At 50.1% G+C, this 17,867-nt stretch overlaps 1 protein-coding gene across 5 annotated transcripts; it reads right to left on the reverse strand.

The window, feature by feature from the left end:
• Positions 1 to 355: 355 nt before the first annotated feature.
• On the reverse strand, positions 356 to 15,012 carry USP11 (ubiquitin specific peptidase 11). Of its 5 annotated transcripts, none has more exons than XM_064483232.1 (21): positions 14,805 to 15,012; positions 8,392 to 8,501; positions 8,085 to 8,215; positions 7,640 to 7,757; positions 7,362 to 7,507; positions 7,172 to 7,230; positions 6,946 to 7,045; positions 6,425 to 6,598; positions 6,170 to 6,328; positions 5,586 to 5,810; positions 5,362 to 5,445; positions 5,157 to 5,251; positions 4,266 to 4,472; positions 3,445 to 3,497; positions 3,017 to 3,259; positions 2,855 to 2,925; positions 2,532 to 2,644; positions 1,447 to 1,596; positions 1,226 to 1,341; positions 958 to 1,046; positions 356 to 877 (listed from the first exon to the last, which is right to left on the reverse strand). In XM_064483232.1, exons 1-21 carry the CDS (start codon positions 14,960 to 14,962, stop codon positions 740 to 742), a joined length of 2,739 nt encoding a protein of 912 aa, XP_064339302.1. In that variant the 5' UTR covers positions 14,963 to 15,012; the 3' UTR covers positions 356 to 739. The 5 variants fall into 5 exon arrangements, with proteins under 5 accessions (XP_064339302.1, XP_064339301.1, XP_064339304.1 ...); XM_064483231.1 differs by having other exon boundaries at positions 3,002 to 3,259; positions 14,805 to 15,000; XM_064483234.1 differs by lacking the exon at positions 14,805 to 15,012 and adding an exon at positions 14,141 to 14,511.
• Between the last annotated feature and the right edge of the window lie 2,855 nt (positions 15,013 to 17,867).

Below are 17,867 nucleotides of genomic sequence, written 5' to 3' on the forward strand. Positions count from 1 at the left end.
TTGGGTCCAGAGGTCAAACGGCCCCTCCAGGGACTACCTGTAGTGTAACTGATAATGGTGTACTGACCTCCGGGCATAACTTGAGCAATTACTTGACCTCTGTATCTGTTTCCCCATCTGAGATTGGCAGTGACAGCTCCCGCAGGAGACTGCCGTGAGGATTCTGAGTCAGTGTCAGTAAAAACGCTTTGGAAAACGTCGGGCATGCAGATGGTGCTTCAAAAGCACTTGGAGTGGTACCTGGCACACCGACGGCGCTCAGTAAGCACTCAGAGCAGCACCCCTCCCACACCTGGCATTTAATAAGCACACAGGCATAAAACGGGGGCTTAGGAAAAAAACCCACACTGCCAAGGAACACACTGGCACTTTTATATATACACAGCGCAAGGTACAGGGTCTCAATAAGAAAATACACTCTGTGTTGAGGTGCACCCCACCACCACCCCCTCAGAACACCCCAGGTTGAGGACAAGAGGGAAGGGGACAACCATAAATAGAGAATAGAAGGGAAGGGAATGCTCTAAGGGGCAAACACAGGCGGGGAACACAGTGCTGGGAGGAGACACGACCTCTTCTTCCCCAGGAGAGAGCAACATAGCAGCACAGGAGAACAGTAGCCACGACTAAGCCTGTGACGCCCGGAATGGGGCACCTAACACGGGTAAGAGGACAGGGGTGGGTTCGGGAAGGAAGAGAGCAGAGATGGCTTCCTTCCCTGTGGCAGGGCCCAGGCCCCTCAGTTAACATCCATGGATTCAGAGCTGGGTGGGGTACCGCAGGCAGGGGACGCTGAGGGCTCAGATAAGCCGGGCTGGGGTTGCAGGCGACGGGCCACGTCCTGGCGTTGGTAGAAGAGGACGTAGGCTGCCTTGGACTGCGAGGAGAGGACAGGAGTCAGTGTGGATCGGGCAGGGGGTGTTGGGAGAAGGGGAGAAGGGAGGGCGGAAATCACACCTCAATCTGGTTCTCAGTCACAGGCGAGACGCTGTTGTCGTCAAAGTAGTGCCACTGGCCGCTGTCCTTGTTGCAGGCAAATGTTGTGTCTGGAAAAAGAGGGGAAGCTGTCCTCGCCCACCGCCTGCCGCTAAGGGGTGTCCAGGTTAGCTCTCACTCCTCCGACCCCTCCCACCCCGACGACCTAGCCACTGGGCAGCATATCTAGCTCCCGCTGGGGACACCCTGACCCCCCCAGGGCGCGCCCCTGCTGCAGCCCAGCGCATACAGTGTCCATCTCGCAGGCCCCCGTAATGGTTGGAAACCGCGATGAGGTCGTATTTGTACAGCTCCGGGGCCGACTCGTTCTGCGGCTTGATGACAAACTCGGAGAAGTCCAGGTCCCTGTGGGTGGGGAGACGGTTAATACCAGTAATACTGGTGGCGCTCCGTCCTCCCTTCCCTGCCTTCCCCCCAGCTGGCCCCCCCACCCCCTCCCCCCACCCAGACCGGATAGGAAACTCCACAAGGGTGTCCAGCTTCTCGCGGGAGAACTTGGTGTAGGAAAAGCGCTTCAGGTGGATGATGAGCGTCTCGGGCAGCATCCACAGGTCCAGCTTCTTGGTGGCCAGCTGGTGCTGCTTGCAGGTGGGGCAGTACCTACAGAAGGAGCCCGAGTCAGTCCGCAGGCACTTCCTCGGCACCTGCTGTGTGCTTTTTGTGCCGTGTAGCCTTCACGGGCCACGTCTGGTCCAGAGATGCTGCTCTTCCTCCTGGCCCGCCTGGTACAATACTTTGTTCTCTTGACACGTTAAAATCCTGCCATCCACTCACCAAGTACTTAGATCGCCCGTTGTATACGCTTTTGTACTGGCGTGTGTTTCTGTCTGGTTTCTGGTCTGTGAGACACTAGTCTTATTTTAGAGCCTGCCTCTGTCCCTCCGGTTTCTCTCTCCTGTTTTACTCACTCACCCGCTTGCCAGGTATTTACTGATGGCCTACTGTTGAACCCTTTGGCACTACTTTGTGTTTCTGGTCCCTTCCTGCTCTGTGGAGATGCTGCTCTGATTTTTGAGGCTGGATTTATCTTTTTGGTTCTCTCTTTGTGTTTGGTTTATTCTGCCAAGATCTAATGAGTGGTGTACTGCGCAGCCCGCACTGTTATAATGAGGAGACAGACAGTGAACTTGAAAATCTTCATCCTCAAGGGATTCACTCTAACAGAAGGCAAAACATGCAACAAGGGATCTGGAATGTGACATGAAGTGGTACCCCGGAGTTAGAAAGAAATACTATGGAGGGAGGTGATGCCTGGGGGAGGAGGGTCTCTCTCTGATAAGGTGACAGTTGATGAGAGACCTGAACAAAACAAAGGTGGCCAAGTCCTGTAAGTAACGGGAGAAAGAATGTTCCTGGAAGAAGGAACAGCCAGGCACGGCTCTGAGGTGGGAACGCGCGCGGGGTGTTGGTGGCCAGGGTGGCAGGAAGCACTGGAGTGACGGGGAGGGGTAAGGAGGTGTATTCAGTGGTAACAGGGAGCCGGGGATGTGCTCCCTCCCAGCTGTACCCCCAGAGGCCCCGTTCTGGTCCCTCACCAGGGGTTTTCCTTCTCTAGGGTCTCAACAGTGGTGAAGAGCTCAATGCACTCCTGCAGCCGCACCGGAGCCTTCTTCAGTACGTAGCTGACGCAGTCATGCTTCACGTAGCCCTAGGTCGGGGGAGACGGCCAGGTATGAGGGTGGGAGGATAAAAGGGAGTGCGGGCGGAGGACGCACGCCGAGTGGTTAAGAGCATGGACTTTGAAGCCAGGCGTCCAAGGCCCTGGGAGCCCTGCGGTCACGGGTCATGGCTTGGCGGGGGAGGGGGCTGTGGCGCAACCTGAAAGCGCCCCCCTCCCCATCCCTGGGATCTCATTTACCTCAGCCTCCACCTCGTCATAGTAACGCTTCTTCATCTCTGGTTCCCAGTCGATGGCAATGTATGGCTGGGCTGGGGGCAAGGGGAGGCGGTCATGGGCCCTGCTGCCAAGGAAACCCCACCTCCCACCTCCCCAACCCTGGCTCACAGCTGAAGGAGACACCATGGGTATCCTCGTTGAAGGTCGAGCGGTCGCTGGTCCCGTTGGAATTCACTGTCTGCAGGGTGAACAGGTGCTTGCGCCGTGCCCGCTGGGGCCAGTGAGATGGTCCAGGGGAGTTGTCCACGGGGGCCCGGCTCCCGCTTGCGACTCCAGAGCTGGGTCCAGCCTGCTCCTGCCCAGGGTCTTGGGAGCTGCCCCCAGCCATTTGGCCAGGCTTAGGGATGGCGTCCTTGTCCTCCAGGTCTGCCAAGGGCAGGCAGGGGAGATCAGGGGTGGGACTGCGTGAGCCCAGGGGGCTGAGGTGCACATCCAGGTGGACCCTGTGTAGGACAGACCTACCCCACATACTCCCCGCCACTGACCCTCTCTCTGGAGGCGGGACTGCTCGTACAGACCCTCATCCTTGCCAATCCTCTCTCCTTCCTCACCTTTTTCATCCCCATCATCCTCATCATCCGAGCTGGGTCTGGTCACATAGCGCCTGCCGACAGAGCAGAGGAGTCTCTCAAGGAGGAACACGAGGGCAGGGAGGGCAGAGCCCGGAGTTCTACGTTGCTTATGATGGGAAGCCACCGTGTTAGTGATGAGCCCAGAAAGCTTCAGGAGATGCCAGGGGAAGGAGGAAAGAGGTAGCCTGGCAACGCAGGATCTCGAGTGCCACAGTTAAGGAGTGTGGCTCGTAAGTACAAGCCACTGGTAAACAGGCACATAATATGCAGTAGATAACCATCAGGAAAGGCCCCCAAGGAGCACTTGTAAGGACAAGAGGGAGAGGAGAAGCCAAACAGTGCGTTGCTGTTTGCCTTGGTAAGGACTCTGGATTTTAAGCTCAATGTAAATCTGTCCGTAAAGAGGGGAGGGCATAGCTCAGTGGTAGAGCACATGCTTAACATGCATGAGGTCTTGAGTTCAATCCCCAGTACCTCCATTAAAAAAATTTTTTTTCAAAGAATCTATCAGTAAAAACACAAATAACCAAGCCTCTCAGAGGAAGAGACAATTAAGCACAGGATGAAGTTGTCTGTAATTTGCCTGTTTTGTTCACCTCTATATCCCCAGCACCTAGGAGAGGTGGTGGCAAAGCCAGAAATTTAGACAGGAAAAAAAAAAAATCACTGCAAGTTCCTCTCTGGCCATGTGAAGTTTGAGCTGTCTCCTGGATATGGGAGGGAGGCGGCAACTAAGCAGCTAGACACTTGGATCTGAGTTGTGACCCCCACCTCCCCCTGACCCTGAAGGGCGGACTCACGAGAGGCGGTACAGCAGGATGTGATACAGAGCATCCCAGGAGAGCCGGTCCCGGGGCACCGACACCAGGAGCGGGTGCCCAAAGAGCATCAGGCCGTAGTAGGAGTTGTTGTAGTCCCGGGCTGGGGTGCGCTCCCGCAGGTAGATGGGGAGCACAACGTCCTCTCTGGAGTTCTCGCCGATAGCAGCCCTGCCTGACACCTCGTATCTGTGGGGGATGGACATCAGGTCACGCCTGATCAGGACACCCAAGAGGGATTCGCAGACTCTGCCCCAGTTGTTCCAGCCACTCAACCACTCAGAGTCTGAAAGTATTTTTTTAAGAGTCGAGAGTCACCCAGAGTTTTGTGTTTTACAAACTGTTGGGTGAGTTACACAGTTTTATGTGATGTTTAATAAAGTACTTTGGTGTTACCAGCACTGAGGGAGTTAAAAACTTTTTGTGATACAGGAATCTAAAGTCCTTTTCTTTTTGGAAAACCATTTGGTTTACAAAGAACCTTTCTACTCATAAAGTACTCTCTATTTTAGTTAGCCAAATTTGTTCTGAATGCTCTTATGTTCAGAAAGCTTCTTAGTGTTCCCTGCTTCGAAAATCACTTGGTTTTGGAGGACTGAAACATGAGTAAGGAGTAGAGGTCAGCATCCGGTACATAAGAGGTCCAAGGTAAGTACTGAATAAAATAAAGAAACAAGGGCCTCCCTCACATAACAAGGAAGAACACATCCAAGGACGCCCTGTAGGAAGATTTGTCACCCAACTCACTGACAGCCCCAAGCCCCCTGCCGAGCAGGGCAGGTGCCAGTGAATCACAGGAGGGGAGAGGGAAGGTGGTTAAACAGAGGAGGTTCCCGAGGACCCCCCTCCATCTGCCCCAGTCCTCTCACTCACATGAAGATATCATCTCGGTCCAAGATGCTGCTCAGGGACTCCTCGAGCTGGTAGATCTTATAGAAGCGGTGACTGAAGACATCCGCCACCATCATCTGGGAATGGAATACGAAGAGGGAACAGGTTGTCAGTCCCTAATATCTCCCCAGGCCCTTCTGCCTCCCTGTTCCTGAATCCCACCCTCCCTCCGACTGCAGAGCCTCACCCTTTCTGGTGAGATGCCAGTGTGTTTGGCCAGAGCCACACACAGATCCGAAATCTTGCCCTTCTTGGGGACCACGAGCCGGTGCTGAGGGAGAAACAGTAGCCATAAGAGAGAAGCCAGGCGGCGAGTTAGTGCAGGGAACCCTGAGGCGCAGCAGAGCACTCAGACTCTGAGCGCATGTGCTTCATTACATCTGTCCCCGTGTCCCCACCCACCCCCCATACCTGCTCTGGCTTGCGGCGGGGGTCCATGGAGACAAAGAAGACCTCCATGACCCTCTTGTGGCTGACAGGCAGTGGGACACTGAGGTAGCAGAAGGGGTCAAAGGTCACAGACACGTTGCCACAATCAGGGCACACCAGCGTGGACTTGAAGAGGCCGTGGAAAGTGTCCACGATCACAGAATCGTTCCGCCGTTTGTGGTTCTGCCAGGCCTCCTGAGCAACCTCCTGTGAACAGCGTCACGTTAGGCGGGGTGAGGCTTGCCCGGGGGCCGGGGGAGACCACGGTTTGCAGTGCATTCCCATGGGATGAAAGTTACGGTGGGGGCCACTGGTCAAGCCCAGAGGCAACTGGGGACCGTGTTCACTGTCAGGGCTGGAGGTTATTTTGGACAGAAGACTGGGTGGGGGTTAACTCTGGGTTGGGTGTGGGGGCAGATGTGGTGTTGGGACTGAGGTCGGGGAAGAGGAGCTTAACAGAAAATGGTGGGGTGTGGGATGCCCCAGGGAGGCCAGAAAATCCCTGAGGTGAGACCCTAGTGGCTTTAACGAGGCGCTCAGGATGGAGGCCTTTCAGGAGCACTCACCTGGTCCGGCCTCCCAGCGGCATCGCACAGCTCCACGTATTCCTTCTTCTTGACGCGATTGAGGTCCTCGTGCAGCCCGTCCAGGAGGAACGACAGCAGTTCCTGAGAGTCATGCTGCTGGTAGCCCAGAAACTGGGACGCAAAGTGGCCGACCTTGGTCTGAAAAGATGGGCAGTGTGGGCCGTCAGAGCGGGAGGGAGCTAGGGGGCTCAAGAGGAGCGGGGCGGAGGGGAGCAGCCCAGGGCTGAGCCCCACCTTGAACACATGGGGCACAATGGAGCGGTGGTGGCCGGACCACGCCTGCTTCACCAGGTCCGCGTAGGCCTCTGCGATCTCACCCTTCATGCCCAGCGGGTTGCAGAAGTTGAGCTCCTCCAGGTAGCGGTTTTTGAGGAAGTACTCGGTGAGCTGTGGCACGTTGCTGAGGCACTGCAGGAGGCAGGGGCCCGGTGAACGCGGAGGAGAGGTCACCGAGGTGGGGACGGAGGAAAGGAAGCAAGGAGGAAGGGGAAAAGGGGAAGACGAAAAAGGGGAGGAGTGGGGGAGAGAAGAGAGCAGCATTTCAGGGGAAGGAAGAACATGGTGACGAGGGAGAGAAGACAAGGGAACGCGGGCCATGGTGGCCAAAGGCGCTGACATTTCAGGAAGGGACGTGGGCACGTCAAGCCAGACTGTGGGGCCTTGGCTTCCAACCTGACCCCTTGCCCTGCAGTCCCCAACCCCTAACGCTCGAATCCACCCCTGCGCTGTGCCAGACCTCGCCCTAATGGCCCAACCTGCAGGGCCGAGTTCATGAAGCACGTGTTGCCCAGATTGGTGAGACCACAGATGCCTGGCTGGCCCTGGAAGTCCGCATCCTCCTCCGACGTGCTGCTCCTGGGGTGGATGAAAAAAACTCTCATCAGCTGAGGGCCTAGGACACGCGGGTGACATATGCCCTCGGGCTCGGTCGTTCTGCCTGCTGTGGGACCCCGCTCTGGAGTGGGAAGCCCAAGGGCTCACATGGCGTGTGGTGCGCTGGGCCAAGTGCCGTCCTTGTTTCGGGTCTCCATGACAACCACCTGGGTTGGGGGAAGAGGAATAAAAGCAGGAAAGGCATTCGTGAAGGGCCCACAGGCACCGAGCCCTCACTTCCCCCAACCTGAGCACTGCTGGTGGCCAAAAAGGCACCCCCCCCCCCGCCCGCCCTTACCTGCCCAGTCTTGAGAGCGGCGTCAAGCACTGTGACACGTGTGTTGCACAGCCTCTCAAAAGAGCCCTCCGCGTTCTTGACCCAGAGCCGTGTCTCTTCCTGGGGGCTCACCAGAAACTGCTCCCGAGCGGTGCGCACAACTAGGTCTGTGGAGGGTGATGGATTCAGGGTCTTTCTGGGACCCTGAAGGATCCACGCATCTTGGCATCAGACTCCTGAGGTCACCGAGCTGTGACTGTGGCTGGGGATGCCAACTCCTTCCTGCCCCTTAGACTCACCAATGGAATCTGTGTGGCTGAATTGAGCAGTGTGAGGTGTGTCCATATCACTGTGCTGGACCAGCAGCAGTTCTACTGGGTACACTTCGACCGTCTGGATGCCGGACAGCTCCACGACCTGGAAGGAGGGCAGGGCACATACAGAGGTGTACCCACCCAGCACGCGCGACACAGGCGTGACGACCTGTGAGATCAGAGGAGCACACGCAGGCAAACACGCGTGGCAGAGACACACTTGCGAGGGGAGCACGCAGAGGCGAGCAAAGACGGGGGACACACCAAGATACCGTGTAGGGACCTGGGAGGGGAGGCGAGTGCAGACACAGGTGTGTCTCCACAGCGTACGTGAACACACAGGTCTGGACCCATCCTGGGCCTCTAAGGCCTGCCTTCTGCCCTCCCCACCACAGAAGCCACCCCCCAGCACCCTCCCCACCCACTCTACCTTGCGTTCAATGGCAGGCTGGCCATGCTCTAAACCATACCAGTCGACCAGGTAATGCCAAGCAGCCGCTGGGAGCAGCACATAGTCCTCACCTTCCACCAGTCCCTTCTTGAGGTGCCAGTTTACCTGGTCTGCAGGAGAGCGGGGGGAGGTGGCAGAGGAACAATCAGGGAATGAAAGAGATGAGTCCCTCTGGCCATCTCACCAATGACCTAGCACAGAGAAGGGGCTTATGATCATCTGTTGGGACAGAGGGGACAAGAACTCCAGGGCTAGGCTGAGGGGGGAGGCAGAGGAGGCCTGGTACCTTCAAAGAGCTCAGCATTGTTGATACAGCCAGGGAAGGGGCTGGAGTCCTGGTCTCCTCCCTGCACGTACACTTCCCAGTACTTGTACCAGTGCTGCCCCACGAGGAACCTGGAGCAGACAGGTAACAGGGGTGTCACATGGTTACCTGGGGGTTAGTGGTATCACTTCCCACAGTTATTAGACTGAAAGTACCAACATGTTACAAGTCAAGATGACAAGTTTCGTGTACACCTAAAACTAACAGTGCTATGTTGATTATATTTCAATTAAAAAAAAATCTTCCCAGAATTCAACACTTAAAGAAACTTTCAGTATCATATAAAAACAGATTAGAAGCAAAATTTATTTGGTGCAACCCAGATTTGGATGGAATGCTTTACTTCTTAGGGTATTAAGAGAGATTTGATTAAAAATAAACAAAAAAATGTGTTCAATAAGGCAAAAAAATAAACCGCGCATCCATAGTGCCGGGAAACACAAGATTTTATTATAAACAATAAGTCACTTGTATTAGCCTGTGGGGTAACACAGTTAAATTAGGTTCAAAATGACTGTTATTTGCAGCCAATAAGACTTTAGCCATTTAAGTGTGCAGTGCTTGTAAAGGATACAGAATTGGAGGCAAAAACGTTCAGCTAAGAAATGGATCGTTAAATTCTGAAAATCTGCCCAGAAACTGTAAAGAATTTAAGATGCTAAAAGAATCATAAGGGTTTCCTTCAAAGGCATCATTTTCTTCAAATGGCATATTGCCATTTTAAAATCATTTTTGTGTTTAGGATTTATTTTGGCTTTATAATAAATTTCTGAGCTTACGGTGACCAGCTCGCAGTGGAAAACATGGAACATGAAATTTACCATCAGAACCATTTTTAAGTGCACTTTAATCAGCTCTTTTAAAGGAGAAGCTTTTATATGCACTACTAGGATAAACATTTAGGACTGTTGAAAGCTGCCTTTGTAAAATGTCATGAGAAATTCTTAAGTCCGCAAAACATTTGACATACAGTGCTAAGTGAACATTAGCTGTTAACCGTTCCCGCTCCAGGGCTTGGACATAAAAGTTCATGTATACATAAAGCCTGTCTTCCTCCCCACAAACCCGTTACGCTATGGAATTTTTGACACATCAAAGGCTGTCCCAAGTACTTAAGAGCCTCACTCAAATGCACACTTTTTAAAAAACCGCAAAACTGTTGAAAAATATGTTACATTGTATTGGTTAGTTTTCCAGCATTTTATAAACTAGATTCTTTCAAATGGCAGCTTTTGTTTATGAAAGGATCGGAGAGGTGGGGGGATGGAGGTATAGAAAAACCTTGGTCAGGTCACCTGAATAGGCAAACATTTCTGTGGGTTGTTTTTTATTCGTTTATTTATTTTGGGGGTTATAGTGACCCCCATATACCCTGCATTTCACTCATGCCGGCGACACCAACCTCCCCATCCCGGTGGCTCATGCCACAGACACTTCCCATCACTTAGAAGACCCCATCACCGACCTCACCCCTCACCCCTACATGGTTTTAACTGCCTCCATTGACGATCTGTGACGTTAATTTACTCAGTAAAGCTAATTTATTGTTAATGAGACCTTCGATGCAAAGGGAGGCACAGCTCAACAGTTTTTTTTTTTAAAGCAGTTTTAGGAAAATTAACATTAAAATCACTCTTTAAGGTGGTAAGCAAAACCCCCAGACCAGGCCACAACCTGAATTTCTAAAGGCTTCATAGAAGGCTGAAGTTTTGCACAAATTTTCACAAAATATTGCCACATTTTTCCAATTCAAAGACATGTTAAACAATTTTAACATCTTTGAATTGGGATGTCTCATAATCTGTCAGCTTGGATGGCCATCACTGTAACTGAAAAGCACCCATTTTGCTACATTTACGCCTACGTACTCCATTTTTTTGGCTGCTACTGTAAACGGTATCTTTGCAATTTTAATTTTCAAATTTCTTATTGCTAGTATATAGAAATAAAAATGGATCTTGTTAACATTACTTATGGTTGTATTTCCTCAAATTTGTTAAATCATATGAAATACGTGCTTATGGAAAAAAATTACTAAACAGTATTTTCTGCCCTCTAATTTTCTCTTGTGTCTGGAGAAAATATTGGTTGTTTTGGTTAATAATTGCACTAGGAATAATGATTATAGAGAACTAGAAATACGGATATAAATTTAGAGAGATTATTTCCTACTTGTTTATTAAAAGGTTGTTAGCTTATCAGATGGTAAATGTACCATTATATTGTTCTAAATTTATGATTTATATATCTGTATAAACCTAAACACATAAATAAAAAGGCACATAATTCAATCCTTTCTGTAAAGTGTTACATGAATAATGTACCAAAGGAGAACAATTAGAATTTGGGCCTCTTTCTGTGAAATGACTACATTAATTTATGCCCAGGTTGGAAGTTCCTTTTTTGTCACCAAATTACCAGTAACTCTTGGAGCTTTCTGACATCCTATTAACTCGGTTTGTAAAAAGAATTCTTGCTGTCAAAAAAAAGTTAAGCTCCTAATAATCTTTGTTGTTTATCAGTGTGTTCTACAAGGTTGACTATAAATATTTCTTGTCTTTACTTCAACTTACTTGACTCGTTTAAAAAAAAAACAACTCTTCTTGCTTTTTTCCCAAGTTCATAACAATAACACCATTAAAATGTTCTTTTATGCCTAAACTATCTCTGTGAGATACCACAAAGATCTGCTCCTTTGCCCTCCAAAACGAATGACAATAGGCACCCTCAGGTTTATCTAAAATTCCCCCAACTTTAATTAACATTTTTATAAAAGAGCTTTCATTTTTCAAACCGAATGCTTTTAAAAATGACAAACCAAAAAGTTTATCCTCCTAGGCTAATTATAATTAATTATATATAATTAGATATGCTAATATAAATTTCAATAATTGCATACTTTTCAGGCTAAAAAGCATACTCACGTTCAAGCAACAAAGACTAGTACAATAACTGCCTACCACAAGATTCCTCCCCACCCCCAGGACTCTAGACTCACAAACCCTTCCGTTTTTCGTTCACAAAAAGATCCAACTCAATTACAAGGGAATTGTCAGCAGCCTCTTGTTTATTTCTGTCATTAGATCCCAGTAGCCAGGCATATTTACCTGGTATAGGAGCTACAGCAGCAACGGCCAAAGGGGTGAAAATTTCAGTTGCTTTAGTTTTAGGGTCTTCATTAAAGCTGATGGTTCCCTGTGCTGTGCAGGCTTCTCCATTGACAGAAAACCCTCAGCATTTCCAGGCTGATCTCTTAAGCTCCACTGAGATGTTGCTTTCCCTGCAAACTCACTATTGATTCTGCAACACTCAACTCAGCCATCCACCTTCCCTACCTGAACAAAGAGAACCCATGCTCGCTTACCTCTGTTAGGAAATTATCCGCACCCTGCACAGACCTAGAGGGCATAGATTTGAATTTTCTCTTAAAATTTAAGCGTCTCTTAGAAATTAAATCAGTTCAGACGGCCAAATTAATTAATTGTCCTCACCCAGTCCGTCAGATGATGAACAACGGAAGGTGCAAATATTAATACTGATATTAGGTACATGATCTGGGATTATTCCATGATTTTGAAATGCTTTATCAACACAAATTTCCTGATGACTGTAGCAAACCCCTATAAAAAGGACAGCAAATTAACGAATCTTGAGATGCTATGCTCTAGATAAGCAAATGGAGTTAAGGAAAAATGCTGCATGATATTATCCACATTAGCAGAGATAAACTGGCTTCAATACTGAACCAACATTGGTGGCATAATTTTTTTATTGACAGATCATAATTTTAAAAATTCACATAACATAAAATTAACCATTTTAAAAGTGAACAATTCAGTGGCATTTAGTACATTCACAGTGTTGTGCAACCACCACCTCTACCTACTTCCAAACCAATTTCAACACCCCAAAAGGAAACCTGGTATGGGTGGGCTAATTTTAAAGGGTATTGGGCTGTAAAGGTAGGATGGGGCAGAAACCAAAGCCCCCAGGCCCTTCTGAACACCTCCAAGTGGGCTAAAAAAAAGTTCCAGTTATTGTTTATTCTCAGGATGAAGTGACGTTTTGCCTGGCTGGAGAGCTATAGTGTAATGGTGAAATAAATTGCTTGGTTTCATACTCAAAGTTTGGGTAATCTCAACTTGTCTTATCAGTAACAGAAATATATATTTGTTATATATGGTTCTTCTGCTTAAAGAAATCTGTAAAATGAGCAAACCTCACTCCTAAAGGCTCTCAGGTGAGAGCACGCTTGATGCATTGGAGGAACAGCAAGAGTTCAATATGGCCGGATGGAGAAAGTGAGGGGGAGGGTAATCAGAGGAGAGATAGAAAAAAAATCAGAGCCGGGGACCAGCCTCACAATGGTAAAGCCTTGCAAGTCACTGTAAGAATTTTAGCATTTACACTGCAAGAGACAGGAAGACCGTTAAAACGTTTTTGAGGAATGGATGGACATAAATTTTTTTTTTTGAGAATTACTGCGTACAGAAAGAGGAAAACAGTACCTTTACAGGGGAGAAATCAAGCAGATACCACCTTCACCAAGTGATCAAGACTAACGTCACCAATGACGTCATGTGGATACCGAGTACCCACCTGATGAGATGCGAAGGCACACGGTATGCATCATCCAGTATAATTTCATACGTATCCTCCATAAAATGAAAGCTTAGACCACAAATACTACTTAGGGATGCACACAATGGTGGAAAAAGCGGTAACGAAATTTAAATATTCAGGATAACAGTTTCCCGTGGCACAGGGAGGGGGATTTGCAGCTGGGAGGGGCACAGAAGGATTTCTTAAGGTAATTGTCTGAATCTTAACCTAGGTGGTGAACTCATAATTTTTTTTATTATTCTTTAAATTTTTTTCTTACTATGAAATAGACTCAGAAAAATTGCAAAAAATAGTAACAAAGAATTGTATGCTCTTCATTCAGATTCTCCAAATGTAACATTTTATCCCTTTGCTCTGTAATTGTTTCCTTAGATGTATCCTTTTATATGCTATTATTTCAACCATTTAAGAGTAAGCTGCTTACGCGATGGTTCTTTACCCCTAAGTATTTCGACGTGTAGTTCCTAAAAACCAAGATATTCTTTTTCATAAGCAAAATACAATTATCAAAATCAAGAAATTAGCAGTACCAAAATCTAATCTACAGACCTTGGTAAAATTTTTACCAATTTTCCCATTCATATCTTTTACAGTGAAAGTGAGAAAATTAACTTTCTGAGAAAAAACTGATTTTTAAATGATTTATTTTTTCTGCTCCGGGATCCAATCCAGGATCACACGTTGCATTTGTTACCAAGACTCGTTAAATCCCATTAATTTCTTCAATCTGGAACAGTTCTTCATCCTTTGTCTTTCACGACCTTGAAATTTTTGAAGCGCACAGGCCGTTTATTTTTTATAGAATGTCCATCAACCTGTGCTATGCAAACGTTTCATGTAATCTTTTCAGGTCTTACGTATTTCACAATTTAAAAAACGAGATGCAACTCGGCGAGAAATAAAATGAACCCAGGAACAGTACATTTCAAACACTGGTTAGCAAAGAAATCAGTTAAACAAGAGCCGATTTATCAAGATACGCATTGACATTTTCAAAATTAGCTATTTTTTTTCCCGATTACAAAAACACGACAGTCCTAAAACAGAAAGCAAATGTAACATTGAAGGCCCCGCCCGTGCCAATCACCTGCACTTTCTCCCGTCCTGGGAAGAAGGCCCCGGCCAGAGGCAAAAACCTCGCCGCGTCACAAACTTTGCTCATTCGCAGGCGCCATTTTCTGCTTCACAGGCACCACCTCCCCGCTGCGGTCTTTCCTCGGCCTCACGACACGCCCCTCGGCCTACGTCACAAGCCTCGTTCCCAGGCCCAGCTCCCTCCACCACGCAGGCTCCGACTCCCTCCCCTCGGCCCCCGGCCCTTCGGCTCAGATTCCTCTCCTCTGCCTGACGTCACCCGCCTCGCTGCCAAGTTCTCAGGCGCGGCGGAGCAAGATGCTACGGTACGCCGCGCACACCACGCTCCCCAGCTGTGTGGCCGGGACTGCCTCCTTCCCAGGTTCCAAACTGAACCATTGCAGGCCCGCCCCGGCCCGGCCGCCGCCGCAGTTTCTCCTCGTGCACCGCCCCGTCCCGCCCCGCGCCGCTGCACAGCAAACCGCATCCAGTTCTCAGGCTTTAGGCTCCACCACACAGGCCCCGCCCCTTTCCCAGCCGAGGCACTTTCCCCGCCCCTCTCACCCTCCGTCCCACAGGCCACTCCCCCCGCCCCCACGACAGCTCTTCTGCGGACCTCGGCTGCCACGTTCCCCACCGTCCCCCGAGCCAAGGCTCCGCTTGCCGCTGTGCCTCACCAGCTTTCGCCCGCCCGCAGTGGACGCCCTCGCCCATTCTCGCCGTTCTCGATTTGGAGCCGCTGGCTCTCCAGGCCCGGCACCGTTTCGTGCTGTGGCTCTCGGTCCTCGGCCGCAGCCGCCCCCGCCGGACTCGCCGCGACCGCCGCCATAGCCATTTGCTCTCCTCTCACAGTCACCGCAGCTGGCTATAGGAAGAGGCCCCTCAACAGCAGCTTCCGGATTCTGGTCCCGGAAACGGAAGCAGAGCCCCCCAAATAGCCGGGGGGCTCCTGCAGTCTTGAAAGGGGACCCCACGCTGGGACGCACCGAAGGGCTAGGCGGGCATTGGACCGTGGGCGGTGATCTCTGCGACCAATCAATAGGCGGGGTAAAACCTCCAGTTGAGAACTAAGAAGGACAAAGGTGCTTGGTGGGATTCTAACGCCATGTTGTTAGGGCAAACGGTTGTGTGGCAGGTGGAGGTAGAGGTCCCCGAGGTGGAGTACTGGGGAGTGCTCGGGGGGCACACAGAGGTTCCAGGTCTTCTCGGTCCCATCCTCTGCTGGGGACCGCGGGCCCCCATCCTGGTAGCGGCATTTTTGTTAGCCTGACCAGCATACCCTTCCTTCATTCCACTACCCTTGTCCTCCATCAAAACCTAATGCAAAAGAGGTCACCACTTTCTGAGCGCCACCCAGGCCTGCGGGCCTTTTCCCTGCCTGAACTGGTTTTATTCTCCCGGCCAGCCCAGAGTGTTGAAGGCAAGTCAGCCCCAGGCCCTGTGGATTTGTTGGAGTTACAGCAATGATAATAAGTTAGCTCTGTTGGTTTATTGCATGTAAATCGTAGCCTTAGGCAGCAGATTGCCTATGGGCAACAATGGGGCTAGCTGAGGACCAGAAACTTTAATTCACTTTGCTCCATCTAGTTAAGTGGTGGAGTTATGGTTCGAACTTAGGAATTCCAGTTCCAGGGCTTGTGACCGTAAAACACTAGGCTAGAGAGTCTCAAACTGTGGTCCTAGGCTACCAGTTCATGAGACCCTTTCAGGGGGTTCACAAATTCCTGACTATTCACAGTATTTTTTTGTGGTCATTCTCTCTTGCACATATGGTGGAAGTTCCAGAGGCTGCATGACATAAGCAGAAGCTCTTGGGGTGTCCTGAGGCCAAAAGTTTGAGAACTAGTCCACTAGGCCAGGATTTTTCAACCTAGGCACTATTGACATTTCTCTGCTGTAGGAAGCACTGCAGGATGTTTAGCTTTATCCCCAGGCTCTACCCACTAGATACCAGCAGCATCCCCCAGTTGGGACAACCAAAAGTGTCTCCAGACACTGTCAAATGCCCTCTGGGGGTGGGGAAGAGCATCTCCCGCTGACAACCAGTGCAGTAGGCTATGCTATCCATTTCTTTGCTAGGGCTCCCAGCCCCTACATGTTGGTGATAACTAGTATTTCCCTTTTTGGCTCCCAGCATCCACCTGCCTATTGGCTTTCCCCACCTGACCATCTCACAGACTCCCCAAGAGAGGCTCATGATTCTAGGTCTGTTCCAGTGACTTCCCTCACTATCACCACCTATTCCCACAGGCAAAAATACCTTGCCTTGTCACACCTCTAGGCCCATGCATACACAGGTCCCTGGGCCTGGGGTGTCGAGAATACCCTTTCCCTGCACAATTTCAAATCTCACCACCACCTGTACACTCTGAGGGAGGACAGGAGCAGCCCTCTCACCTGGGGATCCCCAAAGTAACATTCAAGTTGGGTCTGGCACATGGCAGACAGCTGCTCTACAAGCCCAACTGAAGCATGTCAGATTCTCTGGACTGACTCTCATTGCCCCTCTGCAGACTCTCCTCCCCACTTAGCTGATCGTCTGTCCTTCCTACAATCCAACAAGAGGTCCTCCTCCCTAGGCCTAGACTCAGTTTCTCCACCTTCCAGAGGCCAGCCTCTGCCCACACCAATGACCCTACCACTTCCCAGAGCAGCTGGGTGAATTCGAGTCCTTCTGAGTCTGGCCTGGCAATCTTGTCTCCTTTCACAAGGTCTTCATTTCCCCTGCCTCCCTTCCTGCCAGAGGCAGCCATATCATCTGCTTCTAGCCAAAGGATGGCACAAGAAGTTTGCTGAGGAGCTTATGGAAGTTTCAGCCTGCTACAAGGCAAGAGTCAGGTAGGGAGGATGTTTTCCCCGCTTGCTTTCCCATCTTTGGGGACGTGGCAGCCACCATGGAACCACAAAAAGCTGTAAGCTATCACCAAAGTGCTGAGAGGAACACAGCAGAGGCCTATGGGCCACTGCCGCCACTGGACTTCAGTAACCAGCCACTTAGGTTTGCTATTACCTGTAGCATTTGCCTGGCCCTGCCTGCCTCACTTCTGCCCGTAAGGCTATCCTAGGCTTTACCCAAGATGGTGGACTGGGGCTAGAACTCCCAGGACAAAGGAAATCAAATTCTTGACTTGAGGCCAAGTCCCAGGTTGTCCTTTGACCTCTGGCCTCTCACAAACCATTGCATCCTCCCCAGGGTCATCTCACACATGCCCACTGTTTCCATTACTTCCTAGACACCAATAATCCAAACTTCCAATTCCATCAGGAAAGGACCTCATTCCTGAATTTGATCGATGTACTAAAGGATTCCCCTATCTACTCAGTGGTTCAAAATCTACCCTCCTCTCATATTCCCTCTCCAACTGGCCTGCCTCAAGGTCCCAGGTAGATATGTCATGGTCATACTGGTTTCATTGGGCCTTCCAAGTGTCCTTCAAACGAACAGCCTGTCTGCACTCACCAGTCTCTACCCTGTCTGGCTTCCTGATATTCTTGGGTAAACCTGACTCCTCTCCCTGCTAGATTCTTAGCCCGTCCTCTGTACAGCCTGCCCTAGCCGCTTCAACTTGATGTTCCATGGTTGTGTGTGCAACCACTCAGATGTCTTTTTCATAGTCCTGACGTGTTCCTGGCCCACTCCCAGTGCTCTCCTAGATGGGGACCAGGTATGAATTCTCCAAGGTCACAGGACTCACTCTAGGTTGAGCCTACTCCCACCCCCACAGGGATTTGCAATCAGG

Source organism: Camelus dromedarius, chromosome X (assembly GCF_036321535.1).
Source record: "Camelus dromedarius isolate mCamDro1 chromosome X, mCamDro1.pat, whole genome shotgun sequence".
NCBI classification, from domain to species: domain Eukaryota; kingdom Metazoa; phylum Chordata; class Mammalia; order Artiodactyla; family Camelidae; genus Camelus; species Camelus dromedarius.